This window comes from Syngnathus scovelli, chromosome 6, assembly GCF_024217435.2.
Source record: "Syngnathus scovelli strain Florida chromosome 6, RoL_Ssco_1.2, whole genome shotgun sequence".
NCBI classification, from domain to species: domain Eukaryota; kingdom Metazoa; phylum Chordata; class Actinopteri; order Syngnathiformes; family Syngnathidae; genus Syngnathus; species Syngnathus scovelli.
In genome coordinates this window covers 6,896,159-6,918,281 of record NC_090852.1, presented here as the reverse complement: position 1 = coordinate 6,918,281, position 22,123 = coordinate 6,896,159, and the positions used below count along the sequence as shown (strand labels likewise).

The 22,123-nt window shown below is 42.2% G+C and overlaps 3 protein-coding genes across 8 annotated transcripts; 2 read left to right on the top strand and 1 right to left on the bottom strand.

Annotated features, from left to right (window-relative positions):
• Window positions 1–440: 440 nt before the first annotated feature.
• On the top strand, window positions 441–7,629 carry caprin1b (cell cycle associated protein 1b). Of its 2 annotated transcripts, none has more exons than XM_049723419.1 (18): window positions 441–610; window positions 1,253–1,417; window positions 1,695–1,757; window positions 1,832–1,918; window positions 2,017–2,246; window positions 2,320–2,402; window positions 4,377–4,592; window positions 4,693–4,745; window positions 4,843–4,926; window positions 5,075–5,248; window positions 5,390–5,498; window positions 5,579–5,640; window positions 5,763–5,852; window positions 6,019–6,165; window positions 6,311–6,464; window positions 6,560–6,736; window positions 6,897–7,003; window positions 7,095–7,629. In XM_049723419.1, exons 2-18 carry the CDS (start codon window positions 1,253–1,255, stop codon window positions 7,179–7,181), a joined length of 2,088 nt encoding a protein of 695 aa, XP_049579376.1. In that variant the 5' UTR covers window positions 441–610; the 3' UTR covers window positions 7,182–7,629. The 2 variants fall into 2 exon arrangements, with proteins under 2 accessions (XP_049579376.1, XP_049579378.1); XM_049723421.2 differs by lacking the exon at window positions 441–610 and adding an exon at window positions 746–891.
• Window positions 7,630–7,888: 259 nt separating this feature from the next.
• Window positions 7,889–17,158, top strand: nat10 (N-acetyltransferase 10). The gene is made up of 29 exons (XM_049723418.2): window positions 7,889–8,044; window positions 8,396–8,516; window positions 9,819–9,910; window positions 9,992–10,163; window positions 10,258–10,380; window positions 10,503–10,564; window positions 10,632–10,746; window positions 10,829–10,936; window positions 11,224–11,357; window positions 11,461–11,554; window positions 11,623–11,721; window positions 11,790–11,926; window positions 12,063–12,187; window positions 12,255–12,405; window positions 12,580–12,676; window positions 12,753–12,869; window positions 12,947–13,048; window positions 13,117–13,191; window positions 13,363–13,479; window positions 13,548–13,681; window positions 13,771–13,819; window positions 14,098–14,188; window positions 14,253–14,360; window positions 14,430–14,602; window positions 14,695–14,814; window positions 14,941–15,039; window positions 15,603–15,676; window positions 15,752–15,832; window positions 16,397–17,158. The coding sequence occupies exons 2-29, from the start codon at window positions 8,403–8,405 to the stop codon at window positions 16,539–16,541; spliced, it is 3,108 nt and encodes a 1,035-aa protein (XP_049579375.1). The 5' UTR covers window positions 7,889–8,044; window positions 8,396–8,402; the 3' UTR covers window positions 16,542–17,158.
• mapda (N6-Methyl-AMP deaminase) lies at window positions 16,565–21,605 on the bottom strand. Of its 5 annotated transcripts, none has more exons than XM_049723454.2 (11): window positions 20,526–21,266; window positions 19,557–20,435; window positions 19,332–19,462; window positions 19,185–19,245; window positions 19,024–19,111; window positions 18,867–18,945; window positions 18,680–18,806; window positions 18,187–18,267; window positions 17,632–17,770; window positions 17,292–17,392; window positions 16,565–17,040 (listed from the first exon to the last, which is right to left on the bottom strand). In XM_049723454.2, the coding sequence occupies exons 2-11, from the start codon at window positions 19,599–19,601 to the stop codon at window positions 16,849–16,851; spliced, it is 1,044 nt and encodes a 347-aa protein (XP_049579411.1). In that variant the 5' UTR covers window positions 19,602–20,435; window positions 20,526–21,266; the 3' UTR covers window positions 16,565–16,848. The 5 variants fall into 5 exon arrangements, with proteins under 5 accessions (XP_049579411.1, XP_049579412.1, XP_049579414.1 ...); XM_049723455.2 differs by having other exon boundaries at window positions 20,306–20,435; window positions 20,526–21,260; XM_049723457.2 differs by lacking the exons at window positions 19,332–19,462; window positions 20,526–21,266 and adding an exon at window positions 21,386–21,605 and having other exon boundaries at window positions 20,306–20,435.
• Between the last annotated feature and the right edge of the window lie 518 nt (window positions 21,606–22,123).

Sequence of the window (22,123 nt, the reverse complement as noted above, 5' to 3'; positions counted from 1 at the left end):
ATTAAGATATCAAATTCCCTGGTTTAATTACCTAAAAGCAAACACAGTGTGATTGATAAATGTTTTTTTGCAGTAGGGTGAAAAGTACATTCAAATTCTTGAGAAATAATGTATTTTATGTCTCAAATAGTTGGTTGCAGAAAACTAATGTAAAGCATTTATTTGGATTCAACCACAGTACCACACATCTCCATCAAAGCTAATGATTGTGCAGATTTTCCTCCTGGAAGCTTACGCTTATATGCCTGATTGAAGTCAACGACAAGAATGAGCGTATTGTTACTAAAGTTTTATTCAATTCGTGTAATTACTTTCTAAAAATATTATTAATAAATCTTCTTGTACGACCATGTCGCCATGTAATTTTTAAATGTACATTTTCAATTTTATTTTGACTGGCATATCTTGGACAGCACAAAACGGACATTCGACTTGATAAAGTGGTTCTCCCTCCTTCTAGCCGTCTCAGTTGTCGGTGAGGCCGGCGGGGCGGATCCCACAAGGAGTCAAAAAGAAAGTAAAAGCAACAAAGAACACCAGTAACAATTTAGCCGTCTTGTGCATTTCTCCATAAATCTCCCCGGTGGATATATATAGAAAAAAAATCAAGGTGGGTGAAATTGCTTGCTGTGCTTCGCGGAGGAAGCGAGGCTTGCTAAGCTAACACACCGCGAGGCAAGCAAGCGTTGCGTGATAAGGCTAATTGCTAACGGGTTAAGCTAACGGTGGTGCGGACATTTTAGCAAACCTCACAGATCACTGGACAAGTCGCCACGGTGGAGCAAAGATCTGATCAAGAACATTTTATTACCAACTCGCTCCGAAAGTGAGCATACACCCAATCCAGAAGAGTGTTTTTTTCCCCGCAGTACATCGATTTAGTAAGGAAAGGTAACGGTGCCTTGTTAATAACCTGCTTGGTTAAGTTTATCACATTACGAGAGAATTTTACACACCAAAATGCTTGACGAGGACTACGAGCCCACAAAAACTCTTGTGACAGTCATCATGTCTATCATTGTGAAGTATATTTTCATCCTTTCATTAATTAAACAAATATAATACGCTTGAGTTGTTAGTGTTAAAGCCAACATTAAGTTTCTGTCATTTCTTTCTTAGATATTTTTTTAAAATTATTTTTCTATAATTTGCTTGATGTTCCACAGTCATGCAGCTTTTGCTTTCTTGGAAGTATGAAGTCACTGGTTCAACCATTGTTAACATTCTTTAACTTCTAAACTTGAATTGTCAGATGCCCTCTGCAATGAATGCCAATGGAACAGCGCAGTCTGCCAGCCCAGATGTGGGATCCGCTCCAGGTGTCGTGGGCAGCCGTGCGCTCAGTGGGCCGTCTGAAGTCCTGAAGCAAGTGCTTCAAGTCATTGATAAGAAAGCACGCAACATGGAGAAGAAAAAGGTAAACAGCGTGTGATGAGGCAGGCACTCATTCTGGTTTCAGTGGTACTGTTGTAGGTTAAAGGGTGGGCCATAAGTTGTTAGAAATGTCCTAATTTTACTACATTGATGTTTTCCATACAGGAGTATTACCTCCTGATGTCATTACTTGCTTTCCTCAGTTCTTTACCTTCCTACCTTCGGTACTTGTCCAACACAGCTTCAGAATCCATTTTATTTGCTGCTGGCTCATCAATCAGAATTACCTGTAGAATAAAATTTGACTTTGTCCATCACAGAGCAAACTGGATGATTACAAAGTCAGAAAGGATAAAGGCGAAAGTCTTAACCAGGACCAGCTGGTGAGAACATAATCATTCAAGCCAATCTTTACCAATCTGTTATGTCAATAACGACTCATTTTGTCTTTTCTCAGGAGGCCCTATGCAAATACCAGGAAGTCGTCAATAACTTGGAATTTGCCCGGGAGTTGCAGAAGACGTTTGTTGCTCTTGGTCAAGATGTAAGGATTGGGTTGTGGGTCTTGTGGATCTTTCGTCATCCCATGAGTATCTATAATAGTGTGAAGCTGTGGATTTTTTGTAAATGTGTCATCATCAGATCCAGAAGGCAGTGAAGAAATCTAACCGACGAGAGCAGCTGCAACGAGAGGAGGCGGGACAGAGGAGGCTGAAGACGGTTCTGGAGCTGCAGTTCCTCCTGGACCGCCTGGGAGACGAGATGGTGCGCCAAGACCTGAAGCAAGGCTCAATGCTGCTCACAGATGTGGACCTGGTGGCCTTCGATGAGTTCTACAAGTTGGTGGGCCCAGATCGTGACCAAAAAATCAGGTTGGTGGAGCTATTTTGCGGTAAGCATGAATCGTTGTGCTTTTGTTATTGTGTCTTAATCTCATCTGCTCAGGTTGGTTGACCAGTACGAGGAGGCATCTGTGCACCTTTGGGACCTGCTGGAAGGCAAGGACAAGGCTGTGGTTGGCACAACTTGTAAGTCCTCATTGGAAATTGAAATCTGGGACAAATAGTGGAGCAATTACGCAAGATTTGAAGTGTAACCTGTTTTAACTGAGGAGTTTGATACAGATTAGATCGCATTCCGCTTTTTGTCACAGCTGCTACCAGCATTGATGTGCATCCGTGTGTTCGTAAAGTATGTGTTTGACAAATATCAGTCTGGTTGACTCCGTAACTGCCTTCCTGCGGGCTCTTTTTTTTGGCACGCACAACAATATAATGGCGACTGTTTTTGTATTATGTATGCTCGCAATCAGTTTTTCTTTCCTCTGTGGCGCATAGCCACATTTGTCTTCATTTCAGATGATGAAATAACATGGCCGCGCTACTCATTTTGGTTGCCACAGCCTTTTATGCACTTTCTCAAATTTATTTTATTTATTGTTGAATGGGAGACATTTGGCGTGCAATTAGTTCAACTACAAAAGCTTCGCTATTTGTAGAAGTGCAAGGGAAGTTGTTTACCCAGTATTTTTGCCTTCTTCTGGTCACAGTACTTCTGGTGTCCGTAATGTGTTGGGAACTGTTTGTATGTGTGGTACTGTACCGTGATGTGATGAGGAGAGCTTATGGATATTGGTGTACCGCATTCTCCAGTCTCTTACTGCTGCATTCTACTTGGGTGAGGACTGTGGCGGGGAGCTTATGCTGACTCAGCAGCGAGGCATTTCGCGCGAGCAGCCTTGTCATCTGTGGTTTCACTTCACTGGTTAGATCAACGGCCATACGCTGAGGACGCTGGTGAACCAGAACTGTGTAGGCATTCATGATAAACTTCTCACCTCGGTGAGGGACGTGGGCTGATGGTGCTTCTGGCAATCTTCTTTTGGTGAATATAGTGGGAAAGATTGGCAGTTCTCCAGCTGGAATAATGGCATTCCTTGTTTTGTACTCCATAACAGATTGCCATTGTATTACAGCTTATGTGATGTTCCTGGCTTGCTGAAATGAGTCTGCACTCCGCAGTCAGGTGAAAAATCTACTCGGGCCAGCTGCTGCTTGTAATTGGATATTCAAATAGTCTATGCATGATGATGTCTTTGCTATCTGGGGAATACATTGGATTCATAGTTATTTTTCAGCTGCCGTTGCAGAGATGTTTTTGCAAAACGCAGGCCACCCACAGCTCACCTTCCAATTCGTTACTGCTTTTTCCATCTCCAAAAATATTTCCAAACTTGGGTCCATATGACCTTATTCTGAACTAGAATGAGCATTCATGTTTTTGTCTCCTCGTGTCTTCACTTTTGCAATTATCTCCTCAGCTTTCGCAACAAAACTTTTTAGGCCATGTAGAGATGGCTTGCTATGTTTTGTAAGATCCCGCATGTTTTAGGATTTTTTTTCTTCTATCTCTTTCTCCATTTTAGCTGTGGCTTACAGATGGTCAGGCATTCTCCATATGATACCTTTTGGATTTGGTCTCATTTTATTGTCCTGTCTTGATTACTGCAGTCTACTAACTGACTTTTGCTTACTGTATGTCCGTCACACTAGATTAAAAACATCTGTAAAGTGGGTCACAGCCTTGCAATCTATTGGCCCCGAATTGTAGCATGCAATATTTTTCAAACTAGAGGCTAAATTATTGTTTTGTTTTTATTCTATTTGCTGGTATATGCAAAATGTTGCGATTCAATGTTTTGTATGTGTGGCTTTATTATTACTATTTGATGAAGCATTTTGTTTGGTCTTCTCTGTGAAATGTATAAATAAAACTCTGGCTTTCAGATATGTTTTTTTTTTTAAACAGTCCTTGAAATCTCATCATTTGCTATTGTTTTTCTTTGATTTTGATGTTTGTTATCGGATTGGTAGTAATACAGCCCTGATACCATAGGTACATTTTGAATTCTTGTTGCACTTTGTTTTCAAGTCAAAAGCTGCCAAAGAATTCACTTTTCATCAGCGGATTTGCTAACTCTGTTGCTTTTGTCATTTGTATAGACAAAGCTCTGAAGGAGAAGTTGGACCAGGTTTTGCTGAGTGGTTACTTCGACCAGGTTCCAAGTCACCAAAATGGAGTGTGTGGGGAAGAGGAGGAAGGGGGAGAGGCTGAGGGTGGCGTGGAGGAGGAAGTGCAAGTTGAAGTGCCAGCCCCAAACTCGGGAACAGAAACGGTGGCTCAATCGTCTGAAGCTGAAGAGCAGCCTGTTGATGCAGGTCGGGGCGTAACTTCTCTGAAGCCACACAATTAATTGTGAATCATAATTAGTCATAAAATGACAGCTGTGCAATGAGCAAAAAGTTTCTTTCTTCACAGAACCCGAAATCGTTGAAGAGTACATAGAGCCCATTGCAGTGGAAACAAAAGAGGTTAGTAGTTAATGTTTCTCCAGCCGGTATGTTTTTTTTTTTTTTTTTGCCAACTGATTCTAGCACTGATGTTTGCTTTTATTCGTTTTACTTCCAGTTTGTAAACAGACAGTTCATTCCAGATGGCACATACAGCAACAGCAAACAAGAGCAAGGGGATGAGTGGACCACAGAAACTGAGGTGCACTGTTTAACCTAGTCACCATTTTGTTTCATTACATTCAATTTTTTTCCATCTAGTCTGTCTGTCATCTGTTCTGTTTTTATTTTGATTTGATTACTTTCACCTGTTCGGTAAATGTCAAGTCTGTGCTCTGTGTGCCTCACAGGTGATGGCTGCCATGCAGCAGCAGCAGCCAGTGCAGCAGGCCCCTCCCCCTATTGCTATGGAGACTCACCCTTTGACCTTGGTGACTCCTGTGCCGCCGACTGACCCCATGGTCAGGAAGCAGGTGGTGCAGGACCTGATGGCCCAGATGCAGGGAACGTACAACTTCATGCAGGTAGGACTGGACTGGCAGGAGCTGCCTACCCAAATTCCAAAAACTTTCATGTTAGGTTCTCGGGTGACTCTAAGTTGTCTATAGGCTTGAGTGTGAATGGAAGTATGTTTAGCACAATGCTAATTGGACCTCTGATCACAGGACTCCATGTTGGACTTTGATGGACCGCCCATCGACCCTGCCATTGTATCGGCCCAGCCCATGAAGCCTGGTCAGCCTATGGACCTGCCACCGATGATGTGTCCTCCAGGTAAGCCAGGAGACGAGAAAAGTCATTGGCATGGCATCTTCGCAAGGAGGTTTGTTAACAAAGCCTCCAATGTCTTTTAGTTCATCCTGACTCACGGCTTGCGCAACTCAACACTGTTCCTGTCCAAACTGAGCCTGCACATGTGAGTGACTTGACAATCCATGCTTGTTTAATTTTTTTTTTTTTTTTTTTTTTTTTTTTTTAAATAAACATTTTTGTCCGTCTGCTATGACGTTTGACGTGATTTATTTATTTATTTTGCAGGTACCCATCGTCTCCCCAACACCACCACCCATGTATCAGAATTCTCATACGCCCGATTCCCGACCAACAGAAGCCATTGACCCCATCCAGGTAAACAAGAAAAAACTGTTGGACACATGCAGACAGTGTTATCTATATTATTTGAGGTTGCGCTTACATTGCAAAGGATTGTAAATTGTTTGAAGTGAAAATGCACCATTAAAGCTTGGTTTCATCGTGAGTAGAACAAAAATGATAGCCTCTCCGTTTTGGACAGACGTCCATGTCCTTGCCGCCGGAGCAGCCTCCACCATCTGCTTCTCACCCGCCTGCCTCACAGACCCCCGTCTACCAGCCTGTCCCCAAAGCTCCTCACAGCAGCGGCATCAATGTCAACGCTGCACCATTCCAGTCCATGCAGACGGTAAGGCCATTTTGTGGCTATGCTTCATCACTATCAACGTATTTGTTAGCTCCATCCCTCCCAACTCCTCTCAGTTCCTCTATTATGGCACACCTGGTATGCGGCCTGCCCTCTTCACTGAAACATTTCCCCTGGGTCCCTCTAGGTGTTCAACCTCAACGCGCCAGTCCCGCCTGCGAGTGAAACAGAGGCTTTGAGCCAGCCCGGCCAGTACCAGAACAGCTTCAACCAGGCCTTCAGCAACCAGCCTCAGCATCCTGTGGAACCAGCAGAGATGCAGCCTGAACAACTGCAACCTGGTGGGCAAACCCCCGTTTCCCATCCTATCCATGCTTATTTGATGCTTTAAACCAAGAATGGAATGACTTTTAGAGTTGATTTTGTTTGAAAATAGTTGGTGCCTTCCATTCCCAAGACCAGCCTGGAAGCCATCAACAGCCTTCGCAGCAAGGCCCAGGCTTCAACAGGCAGCCTCAGTCATTCTACAACAGCCGAGGCATGTCGCGTGGTGGACCCCGCAATGCCAGAGGCATGATCAACGGCTACAGAGGCTCATCCAATGGTTTCAGAGGTTAGCTTTTCCTCCACTCAACTTTGGATTCATTGGGTACTACGACTCACTTTTATAATACTGTTACAAGGTGTATGTACAGTCACATGTTTTTGTTGATGCCTATCTTATTTTAGTTGATGGAATTAACCCCCAAAAGCAAACGCGTGTTAATTTCTAGGTGGCTATGACGGTTATCGCCCTCCTTTTGCCAACGCCCCCAACTCTGGTTACGGACAAACTCAGTTCAACACACCCCGGGATTACTCAAATGGGAATTATCAGAGGGTATGAAATTCTTATTCAAAAGTTTTTTATTGTTATTATGGTCTTGAAAGCTAACAAAAACTGTCCCTTTTCTTGTCACTGATTGCTCAAGGATGGTTACCAACAGAACTACAAGCGCGGAGCCGCCCAGGGACCACGAGGCGCTTCGCGAGGCAGCAGCCAGGCAATAAGATCCTGAAAGGCCTGTCGTAATGACTGAATAAATGCACCACACTGAAAATTCCAAATTCAAAAATTCATTTCCCCCAAGCTCACTCTTGCTCTCTTCAATATGTTCATCATTGATATCGATCCTGTCTCCTCCAATCAAAATAGCAACTGCTTTGATATTGGAAATGGGAAATCATGTAGTCTGGACACAAGTAAAGATGTAAATGCAATCAGCCATTTACAAAGGCCATGTGATAACAATATTCCTGGAAACTTGAAAGATTTCATAAGTTATTTTTTGTATTAAAATGCATCCGCCACTGCTGGTCCAATCCATGGGAGTTGATTCCCCATTCTCAGTTATTGTCATTTTGGTTCTGGAAAAAACAAACATTTTATGTTCAACAAGCTCCCTGTCCTTGTTTGTAAATTGATGTTGCTTAAAGGGTTTCAATAAAGTTGTGTTGCATACCCAAGATTCTGGAGTTAATTTATTGTTTTCTTGAATATAATTAGCTACATTAAATGCAGTATGTTCTATTGTGTGATGTAATTCACTGTTATTAGCCTACATACCATCTTATTTATTTTTGGCTAATGGTCACAGCGAGATGAAGCCTCCCGGGTGACTGGGCAAGTTATAGTAACAAGTGTAACTATTGTTACATGCTAGACACAACCATCAAGCTAAAGGCATTTATTTTAGACTGCACGTGCAAAAAGCACTATGGCTGGGCTGGACCAATGTCGCAGATATATGACGTCACGCCGAGGGGTCCTTCACGAAACGTGTCTCCCTCCATGTGAGTTTATCAACACCATGATGGCAGCATTCATCTAAACGAAAGTTTCGACTTTGGGGATTTTTAGGAAGCGTGTTAGCAGTAAAAGGTAACATGGGAATTGTTATGCATGTATCCAAAGGTCGATTGTTTTCTGTTGTTTCATATCGACAAATATTCAGGCAATCTACTGTGTGAATGAACAGTCATGTTGACGCTTGCGATGTTGTGATGCAGCCCGATGCTGTGTAAAGATCCACTTAAATTACATCTTACTTTTACCTAGCACGACGTCTTCGGGAAAACAGAATAGGAAATGCACTTTTATTCTGTCATTTTCATTTATGTTTGCTAGCTTTCACCTGTTTCTCTTGATGTGTCGATGTGGCCCCTGAAAGCTATAAGCACTTTGTATAACATACTAGCTGTTACAACATTAAAGGAATTATTGTGTCCCCAGTACAACAATGGCAACTGTCCGCAAGAAGGTTGACAACCGCATTCGGGTCCAAATCGAGAATGGAGTCGCCCTGCAGCATCGCACCATGTTTGTCGTGGTGGGAGATCGTGGAAGAGACCAGGTAACGTCATGATTCTTTTACTGGGTTTGGGCTTGTTGGAACTCATCAGAATGACAATTTATTTGGGCTTATGGTTCAGGTATGGGCAAACTACGGCCCGCGGGCCACATCCGGCCCGCGGGACCGTTTAATCCGGCCCGCCAACCCTAAATAAATTGTATTATTAAACCTTTTTTTTTTTCGGTCATTTTGCTTGCAATGACTGCGTTTCCCCAGTAGATGGGGAACCACTCGCCTGCGCATTTACTACCGGAAGCCGTGTCAGAAAGCTCGGTGCACACTCACAAGTGCGTGTACGTACTCAGTAGTACGGAAATGGCGCACTCGCGCTCTATTTGTAGCAGTGCCGAATTTAGAGTGTGGGCTGTGACGACAGCATTCTTGTAATTTGCGCGCCGAGTTTTCGGATACAGTTTTACGCTAAAGCCACACACAAACCTTCCCCTGGAATCCTTCCATTAAAATGAGTCGCCCAAGGAAAAGCAAGGTGGACACTGAGTGCCGAGTGTTTAAAAAGAGTGGCCAATTTGGCTCGACGTACGCGACGTGACGTTCAGCCACATGAACATCAACATCAAATGAACACTGAAAATGAAGGGGAGGCTTTCAAGTTTGTTGTAAAAAAATGCATTTTGAATATGATCTGTACAAATAGCAGGGATTGAAACTAGCGACCATTCTCATTTTCAAACAATGCACGATGCTCAAGGACATTGATGCACCACCTGTTTGTGACTAATCTTAACCTTTAAAGTTCTTAAGGCTTACTTTAAGGAAGTGTTTTCCGTTTCCTCACTTCTGTTACCAGGTGTTTGTGAGTTAAAACTCTACTCTGATTTTCAGATACCCCTCACCGTGTTGCCGTTTTGATTACTTTATTTGGATGTATGCTTTCACCGATTCTTCAAGATGATATATTTGGTCAAAATGTTTGCCGTTTGATGTGATCTCATAAGATAAACATACATATTTCATTAATCTGACCTGCAGGCACTGAAGTGATGGAGACTGTTATTCATAATAACAGTGTTATATTTTATGAGAATCACTGATAGCAGTTTTTTAGGGATGTTTTATTTTTTAATGCTGTTAATAAATGCATTTGTTTTCAAAAAACTTTTTTTGAATATCCATGCTTTACTACCTACTAAAGGCCAAAACCTTTTATGCAATGACCTTTACAGGTCGTTTATATTACTTCACACAAACACTACATCCATCTGCTCCTGGTTCGGCCCCCCGGTCAAAATTTAGAACCCAATTTGGCCCGCAAGTCAAAAAGTTTGCCCACCCCTGGTCTAGGTGGTGATTCTGCATCACATGCTGTCCAAAGCAAGCGTCCGAGCGCGACCTTCTGTTCTGTGGTGCTACAAAAAAGAACTTGGCTTCAGCAGGTGACAATACACGTCCTTTCCTCATATTTCTTTTGTGTTTGTTGTTTTTCACAATTGCCCCCTACGTGTGTGCCCAAGCAGCAATCGCAAGAAACGTATGAAGCATCTTCAGAAGAAAATAAAAACAGGCACATTGAATCTGAATCAAGATGACCCATTTGAGCTTTTTGTCGCTGCCACTAACATTCGCTACTGTTACTACAATGAAACCCACAAGATACTGGGAAACACTTTTGGCATGTGTGTTCTACAGGTGAGTCCATCAGTATTTTTTTTCACATTCACATCCAACATTGCCCACGTGAAAGTGGAGATGAGATTGTGATCTTGTTTACATTCTTACACAGGATTTCGAAGCCCTCACTCCCAACCTCTTAGCCAGAACTGTTGAGACAGTTGAAGGCGGCGGTATAGTAGTCATACTGTTACGGACAGTGAACTCCCTCAAGCAGCTGTACACAATGACTATGGTAAGTCTTTTGAGTTCTCCTTATATAATTTTATTGATATAAAATTAAATTATCTCACTTTGAATGAAGCGAATCTAGCCAAACTGCACCTCTAAGTTACATCGATCGGACTTTTCTTCCAGGATGTGCATGCTCGTTACAGAACGGAGGCTCATCAAGATGTGGTTGGAAGATTCAATGAGAGGTCAATTTTGGTCACATTTTGGAACTTTTTACAGCAATTACTAAGTGCTCCTCTTGTCTTGCCGTAGGTTCATCCTGTCCCTTGCCTCCTGCAAAAACTGCGTTGTCATCGACGACCACCTCAACATCCTGCCCATCTCCAGCCACATGGCCAACATCAAGCCTATTCCGCCCAAGACGCAGGTGCCCGTACATGAAACGCCGCCTGCTCATTTGTTGGCTCAGTGCTCTTAACCTTATAATTTCCCCCCCATTTCTTCCTCAGGAGGATGGTTTGTCTCCAAAGGAACAGGAGTTGAAGGACCTCAAGGAGACTCTCCAGGACACTCAGCCAGTGGGTGTGTTGGTGGATAACTGCAGGACCATGGACCAGGTGAAAATCTGTTTGATTGAACGTCTAAAGTTGAACAGTGAAACACATAATTTTTCTTTAATTCTAGTTAAATTTGGAAATATAAAATGTAGTTTCATCTAGTTATTGCTTCAAAAGACAACAAATTTTATTTGTTATTTTGTAGTTTTCGTTAACTAAATAACTTCCACTCAAAACATCAACCTTGGGGTTATCTGCCTCTTAAAAACATCTGCTAACGATTCAGGCAATTTTTTTAATGTAACATCCATTGTCAGAGATGTTGCAATTTGTGTGCTCTTCGTCAGGCCAAAGCCGTGCTGAAGTTCATCGAAGCCATCTCGGAGAAGACCCTGAGGAGCACCGTGGCTCTGACGGCTGCTCGAGGCCGAGGCAAATCTGCTGCGCTGGGGCTGGCTGTCGCCGGAGCTGTGGCTTTTGGGTAGGAATAAACCAACAGAGCATAAAAAGAGGGCAATATGTCTCCTGAAACAACATCATGTTGCTTACAGAATTTGCTAAATGTGTTCTGATGTTGTTTCCAGCTACTCCAATATTTTTGTAACCTCCCCGAGCCCGGACAATCTCCATACCATGTTTGAGTTCATCTTTAAAGGCTTTGACGCACTTCAGTATCAGGTAATTTACATGAGCATCATGTCACCGGTTTATCTGCCTGCGCTAAATGTCGTCTTCATCTGCCGTAGGAACATCTGGATTATGAGATCATCCAGTCGCTGAATCCCGAGTTCAACAAAGCGGTCGTGAGGGTGAACGTCTTTAAAGAGCACAGGCAGACCATTCAGGTGAAGCCGCTTTTCACGTTTTGGTTTTCAATGTGCGCATTGCGAAACACAAACCTCTTGGTCTGCAGTACATCCATCCGGGCGATGCTGTCAAACTGGGCCAGGCTGAACTTTTGGTGATTGATGAGGCTGCAGCCATCCCGTTACCGCTAGTCAAGAAACTGCTGGGACCTTATCTGGTTTTCATGGCCTCCACCATCAACGGGTCGGTACAATTTCACTGAATGTGGGGGTACACATACTGTGTACCGTGAATATAAAAAGTCTACACACCCCTGTTTAAATGTAAGGTTTATGTGATGTGATGTCAACAGTGGATCTGATTCTATTTGACTTTGCAGCTACGAAGGCACCGGTCGCTCTCTCTCCCTCAAACTGATCCAGCAATTGAGGGAGCAGAGCGCAAACAGTCAACAGAACATGTCAGCCGAGAACAGGAGCAGCACCACCGCCAGGCTAGCAGCAGGTACACATGAATTGTACATTAGCTTAGCCTTCGTAGCCACTGACTCGTTTGTGGGCTCCCCGCGCAGCTCGCACGCTCCACGAGGTCAGCCTGCACGAGTCCATCAGGTACGCAGGGGGCGACGCGGTGGAGAAGTGGCTTAATGAGCTGCTCTGCTTGGACTGCCTGAACATTCCTAGACTCATCTCCGGTTGTCCTCTTCCACAAACATGTGACCTGTATCCTTTTTGAAAGGAGTTCAACATCCTCGATGGCTCGACGGCTTGTGACTGCTGTGACTTAAGTAGCAGCTGCTATGGGTTCATCAAAATAAAATCTCTTTCGTTCCAGTATTTGAATACTTCCTAAATTTAGTAGAAACTAGTATTGGAAACTTAACAAGCTGTGTTTAGATATTACGTGAACAGAGATACCCTGTTTTGCTACCACAAGGCGTCTGAGGCCTTCCTGCAGAGGCTGATGGCTCTTTATGTGGCATCGCACTACAAGGTGAGCCTTTAAAATGCTCCCCCACTCCTTTATTTCTTCTTCGCTCCACCTACTCACTTCTTTTGTTCTCCTCAAGAATTCCCCCAACGACCTGCAGATGTTGTCCGACGCGCCGGCCCATCACCTCTTCTGTCTTCTGCCGCCCGTTCCTCCTACGCAAAACTCGCTGCCTGAGGTCCTCGCAGTGGTGCAGGTAGTAAACATGGAAATGGGCCAGAGCCTGTCCTGTGCATAATGTTCCAAGTAAACAATTTGTATGGGAATATCCAGGTGTGTCTGGAAGGCGAAATATCCCGACAGTCCATCCTCAACAGCCTCTCCAGAGGGAAGAAAGCCGCAGGTGACCTCATTCCATGGACTGTGTCTGAACAGGTACACATGAGCTGGATCATAAAATGATCTTTGTTTGGAATTCATCTCATTGAGCCTTTGGTCTCCAGTTCCAAGATCCGGAGTTTGGCAGCCTGTCTGGAGGCAGAGTGGTGCGAATTGCAGTCAATCCTGACTATCAAAAAGTATGTTTTTTATTTTTTGATTAGTTTTGTTATCTTTCCATGTTGTGTCATATAACAACAGTGGGCAAAGCAAACTCTATAAAAGCATGCTTAGATGAGTTAGTTAATATTAGCTAATACATACTACATTGCATGTAACTAGAGGTCTTTTTTTTTTTTTTTGCCTGACAGATGGGCTACGGCTCACGAGTGCTCCAGCTGCTGCAGATGTACTACGAGGGCAAGTTCCCCACCATGGACGAAAGCACCGTGCCGCAGAACAACGAAATCACTACCGTCAGCAGCGAGGTACGGGCGGATAAACGGCTGATGGATTTGAACCAATTAAAATGAGACACAAATGAATTTGCTTTCAGGCCGTCACGCTCCTGGAGGAGGTGGTGACGCCTCGCAAGGAACTCCCGCCGCTGCTTCTCAAGCTGAGCGAGAGGCGAGCGGAGCGACTGGACTATTTGGGGGTCTCCTATGGACTCACAACTCAGCTGCTCAAGTGAGGATGCTTTGGTGTGGAATAAGCACAGCAAGGTCGTCCGTGTTCTCCTGTGAAATATTTCTTTTTTTTTTTTTTCAATCTTACAGGTTTTGGAAGAAAGCAGGTTATACTCCGGTCTATTTGAGACAAACGCCTGTAAGTATGACGATTACTGCGGCTAAATTTGCCCATTTACAAAGGACTCAACTTTATTTACACTTTTTCAAAATACCAAATTTTTTCCCAGAGAAAGGCAAATTATTAGTCATTTTTATTTACAAAAACTGTTGCATCTGACAATAAAACGGCTTTGCAACTATATTCTGATACAACTAATTCAACTAAAATTTAACTACCAATTCAGGTAAGGTACTGTAATTTCTTTTGTCACGACAATTATTATTTTGATAGAAAACCCAATTGTGCTTTGGCAGAACGACTTAACAGGTGAGCACTCGTGTGTGATGATAAAGGAACTGCACAGTGAGGAGCAGCAAAGCCACTGGTTGTCTGCATTCTGGAAAGGTAAATGTCCACACCGCTTCTCTGGTCTTTAGCTCATGTAACTGAACGTTGTGGCACACTTCAGATTTCCGCAGGCGCTTCCTGTCTCTGCTCTCCTACCAGTTCAGCAACTTCAACCCGAGCCTGGCCCTCAGCATCCTACAGAACAAAGGCGCCAAGGAGGTCGCGAACAGTAGGTGGACACGGGACTGCTCCTCGACAGCGACTCTCCTATCTCACTGGTCCTCTCTGCTCCCGGCAGCTTTGAGCGCCTCGGAGCTGGCAGCTCACTTCAGCCCCTACGACCTCAAGCGTTTGGAGTTGTACTCGCGCAGCATGGTGGACTACCACCTCATCATGGACCTCGTCCCGACCATGGCGCGTTTGTTTTTCCTCAAGCAGCTGGGTGACGTGTCTTTGTCAGCGGCGCAGTGTGTAAGCTTCTTGTTGTGAAACCCCTCGCTAAAGAATTGTTAGAATTTTTTGGTGCTTTTGAAGCTCTGTCTAAATCGGAAAGTGTTTTCCAGGCAATGCTGTTAGGCGTCGGGCTGCAGCACAAATCGGTGGAGAAGCTGGAGAAGGAAGTGGAGCTCCCAAGCTCGCAGCTCATGGGGCTCTTCAACCGCTTCGTGCGCAAATTTGTGCAAGTACGTTCATGCTATTAGAGCCTGACCGATTCATCTTTTTAATCTCTCTCTTTTAAAATTTGTCTCATATTTGTTTTTTTACTGTTTCGGTGCTTTATGATCCTCTCTGTTGTCTGTACGTTGTAGATTTTTACCAACATCCAAGAAAAAGCCATCGAAGCGGAGATGGCAACAACAAAAGACGTCACCATGGAGCCGACTGTCCGAAGCCTTCAAGATGATCTGGTATGGCCGTTTTCACAAAGCCTTGCCAACATAAAGCAAATTGACACCTGCTACCTTTCAATTTTTCATTATTCCCAAACAAAAGCCAATAATTAAAATTTTGGGGTATTACCTCTAATATTCACAGTTCTTGAACAATTCAAACTGTTCAGCTTTATTTTTTCAAAATCTCAAAATGCAAGACCAGAATTAAAATTTAAAGGATTCACCTCTACTTTTCTTGACCGTTTTAAACCGTTCCAACTATTCAATTGGTGGGGCTGATTCAAACTGTTCCAGCTTACTGTTCAACTCATTCCTATTCTGTTTCGTCCTCCAAAATAAAATTATGTGTGGAAAAATAATTTCCTCTCACAAGTACAGTAAATATATGTGAAATGCAATCGTCTTTTTAATCTCCAAATTAATTTAATTACAGTGGAGCAATTATTTAGTTGTCTTAAAAATAAATGTAAAAGTTTTTTCATTCTGCAATTCTGCTATCTACAAAAGATACACTTTTTCCGTATTATGAATGCTGTGACAACTAAAAGTTGATAAAAGATCATTTCTTCTTTGATTAGAATGAGGCGGCAAAGGAGTTTGAGGAGAAACACGAGCAGGAGAAGGCGAAAGTGAAGGAACTTGACCTGGAAGAGTAAGCAGGCCACGTCTTAACTTGTGACAAATGACAAGTTTGATGCTGATGTGATGTCATCCTTTTCGGTTCCAGGTACAAGATCCGCGGACATGATGAGGAATGGGACGAGGTGCTAAAGAAAGCTGGAAACACGGCGATGGTCAGCATTAAAAGGTGGAGTAGCAACACTCTTCACCGCAAAGGCTTCATTTGCAAGTGGTTCGGGTTTCAAAGTAGGTTTTCAAACCAGGGTTGTTTAGGGTTTCAAAGTAGAGTAAGGGTTTCAAGGACATCGGCCCTCGAGGACTGGAGTTGCCTACCCATGCGTGCTTTTTTTAGTTAAAAAAAAGAAAAAGATTATGCATATTAGTTTTTGTTAGTAAAAAAGTGACTGTTTAATAATGAATATTTTTTTCAGTAAAAAAAAAAACCATGCATAGTAAAGCTTTAAGTAAAAAAAAAACAGTAAAGCATTTTTTTGTAAAGTAATGAATATGTATAGTAAGGCTCTTTTTAGTAAACAAAATGACCTTTTTTTTTGTAAAAAAAAATACATGTATAATTGGTAAAAAAAAAAAAAAAAAAAAGAAATTACCGTTGTAATTAAGGCTTTTTTTTGTAAAAAAAAAAATAAAATAATTACCAAGTATAGTAAGGCTTTGTTAGTAAAAAAAAATTACCATTTAAGTATTTTTTTTTAGCAAATATACATGGTGCTTTTCAATCTGTTCCCAACAGTGACAAGAAGAGAAAACTTGATGTCACAAAGGATGTGGCGAGCAATGGTGGTCTTCATCACGGGAAGCAAAAGCAGGACATGCAGCATGGAAAATTCAAGAAGAAAGACAAACGTGGAAAATTTGGAAAGAAGGTGCTCAAGTAAATTGAGGATGAGGTAAAAAGGACTGCAATGTTTTGTTTTCTTTTAATTGAAGGCAAGAAATGGACAGAAGTTTAGTTGCTTATTTTTCTTACATCACAATCATGTGTGCCTAATATATTCATACATTGGCATGTCTACATTGTATTCATTTAAAATTATACAAATCAGCACAGGAGTGTCAAACACAACAGTTTCAAGTGTTTTCACTTTTTGTAATGTTATAATTGCTACAAAAATGTAAATAGGTAGTCGTTTTTCCTTTTCTATAAAGTGAGGTAAGCGGTTGGCTGACACGACACTGAAGTTGTCATTTGAGCATGTGTGGCTGTATTTGAGTCCACTTGTGCTTCAGTTGTTGCTTGACCGCTTCCTCTGCAAAAATGAAGTCGATGGCTTGCTGAGAGAGCGTCCACACAGCCTCCCGATCCAGACCAAATGTGGATGCAGCCAGCTGGTATTCCTGAGACAAGTCTGTACTAAACACGCCTTTGTCGTCAGTCTGCCGGAGGACAAATCATCAAAACTGGTGAATGACCAGTACAATATAGAAACAACTTTGAATTCACTAACTCATTTTTAGGACCACACTAAAATGACAACATTTATGTACAAGGCAACATGTCTCGATTTATTCACAATACTAATGTGAACAGCAGTGCGTAAAGGTTGTGGCCATTAAAGATGAAAAACAAGGATGAAGATCATGGAGTAGCACAGTACCACAACAGCTACTTGAAAGAGAAGACTTACACAAATGACGCTTGGGTGTCCCAACTGGTACCAATATTTGAAGTGATGCTTGGCGTAACATGGGACAGTTTGTCCTTTGACGTTTGATGTCAAGCAAAGCTCTGGTGGAGGAAAGAACTTGTTGAATGACACTTTGGTATTTGCTTGCCCCCATGAGTAAAATAATGACGAACGTGCACTTTTAACAGGTTCAAGGTACTGCTGAGGCCAACTATTGCATGCTTCTTCTTCTGGTGACATGAAACATTTCAAATATGACATGTCACTCCATTAGTGTGCCTTAGTCATTCTACTTGCGCGTTGATTTGTGTTGCTAGTGTGGGCAAAGAGCATGCCTCACCCAAAGGGATGTTATTCTTCACCACCTGGTCAACGAGGCTTTGCGATCCGCCCACGTCAGGATGCAGAAAGGTGCCGTGACCGATGCGGTCTGGCGGAAGGTTGAGCAGCAGCTCCGACTCCTCCAGCTGAGATGGCACCTGGGACAATTCATCACCACCCGTCAGCATTCATCCGTCTCGGAGACCGACGCACTTCATTAGATACACTGTCCCACTATGCTATTAGTGACTCGGTGCTAAATTAAGATTATATAAATATCTTCTGCTTTTTTTTTCCCCCTCAAAGTTTAGGGCTAACCTTGTAAAAGTTCCTTGTTTGTTTTAAGTTTATCAGTTTTGACAAAAAAACCCCACCTTATTCTTGATTTAATTATTTTTTTCTAAAGGCTTGATCCAATTTAGACGGATTTTGTCAAAAGCAATGTTACCTGAACAAGGTTGATTGTCTGCAGTGAAGTACTGCATCACAGTGAGACTTGTTCATAATATTTTGGTTGCCAAGGATCTCAATAGGAAGACGTGCCAAATATTGAGTGCATGTTTGAATGTCTTACTTCTGAGAGGTGCAGCGATAACTTGAGTCCACTGTTCTTTGCTCGTTGTAAGGCAGGAAGCAGGTCTCTACCGTGGCCCACCTGAAAACCACCATTCGATCAATGTCAATATCATTTATTGAATGGAAGGACTTGGAATGGGCATTACACGCCTAGAAAATTAACCTGTGATTTGTTTTTTTTAGATGTTATTGTCAAATTTAACTTGTCCTTTTCACCAACTGTGAACTGATGCTTTTAACACTTTTTCCTAACACTAAACCCAACCCTATAATTTTCCCAAGACAACTTTTCTCCTTTAAAATAATTCTGTTTAACCACAATTAAAATGTAATGTCTGATTTTCATTTGTTATTTTTTTTTTTTTTTTAAATATAATTTTTTGTCATGCTCAAGTTATTTCTTTGACTATTAAGCCTATTGGTTATTCTTTATTTAACAGAAGGATACCAAGAATTTGTCACTACGTGACTGTGAAAACATTTAAACGTACTGTCGGATCCCCACTGAGATCAAGTCCAACCACCAACCCATCAGCCGACAACATGAACTCCTCGGTCAGCTTCACCGTTTCCATGGCAACCTCGGTCCCATTTCTGCGATCGATGGCTACTAGAAACCTGCAGTATAAATGACGGTAAGTGTCTCTTGTGAGAGAAGAATATTATTTATGTGCTTACCTAACATCAATGTCCACCTCCTCTTTACACTGCTGGATTGCTTTTATTACAGTGTCCACATAGTTCTTTTTAGTCAACCCTGAAAATCAACAACATATTAGTAACAACATAACTCCCTGTGATGGATGAATTAAATAATCCATTCAACATCTCAAACCAGTTTTCTTCTCCTCTCTTGGTGTACTCCTCAGCTCTAAATATTTGACGCCGTCTGCAGCAAATTCTTTAATTACATCTGTAGCCACCTAGAATGGAAGCTTGAACATTGCCACGGTGCTTTGGAACAACATTTTGAAAAATGACATTATTGATGATCACCATCAGGATGTCCTCCTCCGTGTCCACCAACTGATGAATGACCTTGAAGACCTGAAAGCACCTGTAGCACGCCATGTTGTCATAAAAACCCGCTGCGATCAAGTGCTGATTAGAGCGCACATAGAGTAAGTGGTCTGGTCTACGTACTCATCCAACGTTCTCCGCTGGCCTTTGTCGATGGCCGTCATGTGATGTTCAATGTTAAGATGTGGCTTACGTTTAATGAGCTTCTCCATGGTCTGGAAGCTCACCGACCCGTTAAGGTGAGCGTGCAGCTCCTGGTAGGAAAATGAACTCAATCTAGATTGCCTAACTCCCCACGGGCTTTCAAATACTACCTTTAAAAATAACTGGCCGATCATTTTGACTCACCACTTTTGGGAGCTCCTGATAAAAGACATCGCTATTCTCCTCCATCGTTAAAAAAACATAAATATCGACGAGTTTGTTAGCAATGAAGAGTTTAGTGTCTTTAAGACGGTGAGCCTTTCTGTGTTTTCAGGAACTATTTGGCCGTGACACACGCTCAAGTGCATCAAACAAATAATCCGTGTGTGCAGAGAGCAAGTTTCCGGCTCTTTGTGGCAAGGCCATTACTAAAGCGATTCTTTACTTATTTAGCCATTTTCAGCAGTAAAAAGCTTAATAATTTGTATTTCAATCATTTCATAACTAAATTACTTTTCATGTACGACCTATGGCTGCAATTGTGACGATGAGACAATACACCGTAGGTTTTTGCTTTTGTAGTGCTTTGGAAAAGAAGTAGAGACAAACATTTGGAGGGCGACAGGTTAGTGTTTGGGTAAGAATGTAACTTGAGACGTGGTCTAAATTTAGCTTGACTTTCTGCCACCAAATTGTGACTCCCTCAGGCACATTTCCAGCGACACTCCCTCCAATGCGCTGCCAACAAAAATAGAGCTGCTCAACTATGCAAAAATTATTAGTCACGATTATTTTGGTAATAATTGAAATCACAATCATTCAAACAATCACCCCACTTTGGGTCCACACAAAAAGTGGCACAAAATACTTTTAAAAAAAAAACGCATAATAGAACAGACATGTTAACTTAACTGATGCGGGAGCTAATGAACAAACATAATTTGGGCACTCACGGCATAAGATTCAATTAGCTGGAACTTTCCACAGGTGCAACATTCCGACAGCGTTTCTGAATGTGGCTGGTGGGAACTGTTCCTTCACAACCTGCTTCATTTTTAGCTCTCCTGTACATCACTCTGGATCCTGCAAGACGTTAAATAAAGAGCAAATAGTGCATGCTAAGCAAGGAACAGTGTTTTCTTCAAGGAAAAAGAACAGACAAACAAGCTTTACCTGTATAGCTACAATGATAGTGGATAGACCTTCATTAAAGGGGAGGTGGTGCTCCAATTAGCTTTATAAGATGAATCTGTATACACAGTCTGTACCTTTGGGCCATGGCTTATATTCATCAGACAGTCATTGCATGTTCCTGCAGATGTTTTTTTCACCTTTGCCATGGAAAGACAGTTGAAGTCCCCCTCACATGAGAAGTAATGCTGCTGCTTGCAAACATTACATTTAAGAAGCAATCCGTCACAACTGAGCAAAAACTAAGCTGAATTGAAATAAACTTTCCATTTCTCATTCTTGTACTTCCAAATTTGTCAAATAAAATACTGTGCTGTCATCTAGGGGTTGACAGTGGAATTACACCAAAAATAAGCAGGGGTCAGAACTGTTAGAAACCGCTAAAATCTGTGAAATAGTGAGGACGGATTTGCAAACATTTCAATGTCAAATCCCACCTAGTACACTAGTCATGATAGACATCTATTACAGTACAGTAGATGGATATTTTGATCACTGTAACGTGTTTACTTTCAAATCTACTTCTTGGGTTAATATCCAAAGACTGCAAACATCTACCTCTTTGTTTAAGCACAGGTCATTAACAACTTTTTTTTTTTTTTAAAAAGTATCTTGGATCCTGTCACATTGCACAAGAGTGCCTGATGTGCACACTTGTGGTTTCAAGATTATATCTTCAACCTTCTGCTGAACCCTCACAGATGCTGAAAGCCCAGGAAACAGGAAGGAAGACCAACTTAATAAAATAAAATACAAGGTGAAACCCCCCTTTTAAAAAATCCAAATAAAATATAGAAACATGTTAATACCTCAAAATGCTCTAAAATAAACATTGACTATACCTGGTTGCAGTTCAAGATGACACAAAGTATAATATGCTCATATATAGAAACTGCTAGTACAAGACAACGTCCAAAACCACGCCAAAGTCATCAGACGTCAACAAAAAATGGTCGGGGTGCAGAGCCTAACACTTTGGAGCCTAACACTTTGGAGCTATGAAAGTAAAATTACTCCGGCACGAGGAAAATTCGTGTGGACAAAACGCGACCACAGCACACTGGTAACTGAGTCACACCTCCTTCAGTCGAAGCGTTCAAGTTTTTCCTCCCCCTGGTGTTGGCTCGTGAGTGAAGGATTCGTTCAAAAGAACGAATTTATTTCAGTGAACGAAAGTGAACGAATCACTTCCTAAAGTGATTCGTTCTTTTTTTCAGTTCATATGACTTCAAGCAGTAGGTGTCGGTAATGCGCATTGAAACTGGTGCCACCTCGCCGTAAAACAAAACGAAGAAGAAAATGACGTAACTTCCCTTTCACGAACGAGTCGTGAATTGCATTTCCCGTTCACCAACTGAACGGATCTGTGAGTGAACGAGTCAATGAGTGAGTGATTTGCATTTCTAGTTCATCGCGAGAACGGATCAGTGAGGGAATGAATCCTGACTTTCCTGTTCACAAACATATGTATAGCGACGACACATTATCCGTAGGGTAAAACTAACCTGTCTCACGACGATGGGTGAACTGCCTTCCCGTGCATCAACGGATCAGTCAGTGAACGTGTTGCATCTCCTGGC

Excerpts from the sequence above, each read along its gene's own strand:
- caprin1b (XM_049723419.1), top strand. The coding sequence starts at position 1,253 with ATGCCCTCTGCAATGAATGCCAATGGAACAGCGCAGTCTGCCAGCCCA. Across the intron at positions 1,418-1,694 it reads GCAACATGGAGAAGAAAAAG|AGCAAACTGGATGATTACAA; the intron begins GTAAACAGCGTG and ends TGTCCATCACAG. Across the intron at positions 1,758-1,831 it reads GTCTTAACCAGGACCAGCTG|GAGGCCCTATGCAAATACCA; the intron begins GTGAGAACATAA and ends GTCTTTTCTCAG.
- nat10 (XM_049723418.2), top strand. The coding sequence starts at position 8,403 with ATGGCAACTGTCCGCAAGAAGGTTGACAACCGCATTCGGGTCCAAATC. Across the intron at positions 13,682-13,770 it reads CTCACAACTCAGCTGCTCAA|GTTTTGGAAGAAAGCAGGTT; the intron begins GTGAGGATGCTT and ends TCAATCTTACAG. Across the intron at positions 15,833-16,396 it reads GCGATGGTCAGCATTAAAAG|TGACAAGAAGAGAAAACTTG; the intron begins GTGGAGTAGCAA and ends TGTTCCCAACAG.
- mapda (XM_049723453.2), bottom strand. The coding sequence starts at position 19,546 with ATGATCGGCCAGTTATTTTTAAAGGTAGTATTTGAAAGCCCGTGGGGA. Across the intron at positions 19,246-19,331 it reads CAGCGGAGAACGTTGGATGA|GTGCTTTCAGGTCTTCAAGG; the intron begins GTACGTAGACCA and ends GGCGTGCTACAG. Across the intron at positions 18,268-18,679 it reads ATCTCAGTGGGGATCCGACA|GTGGGCCACGGTAGAGACCT; the intron begins GTACGTTTAAAT and ends GGTGGTTTTCAG.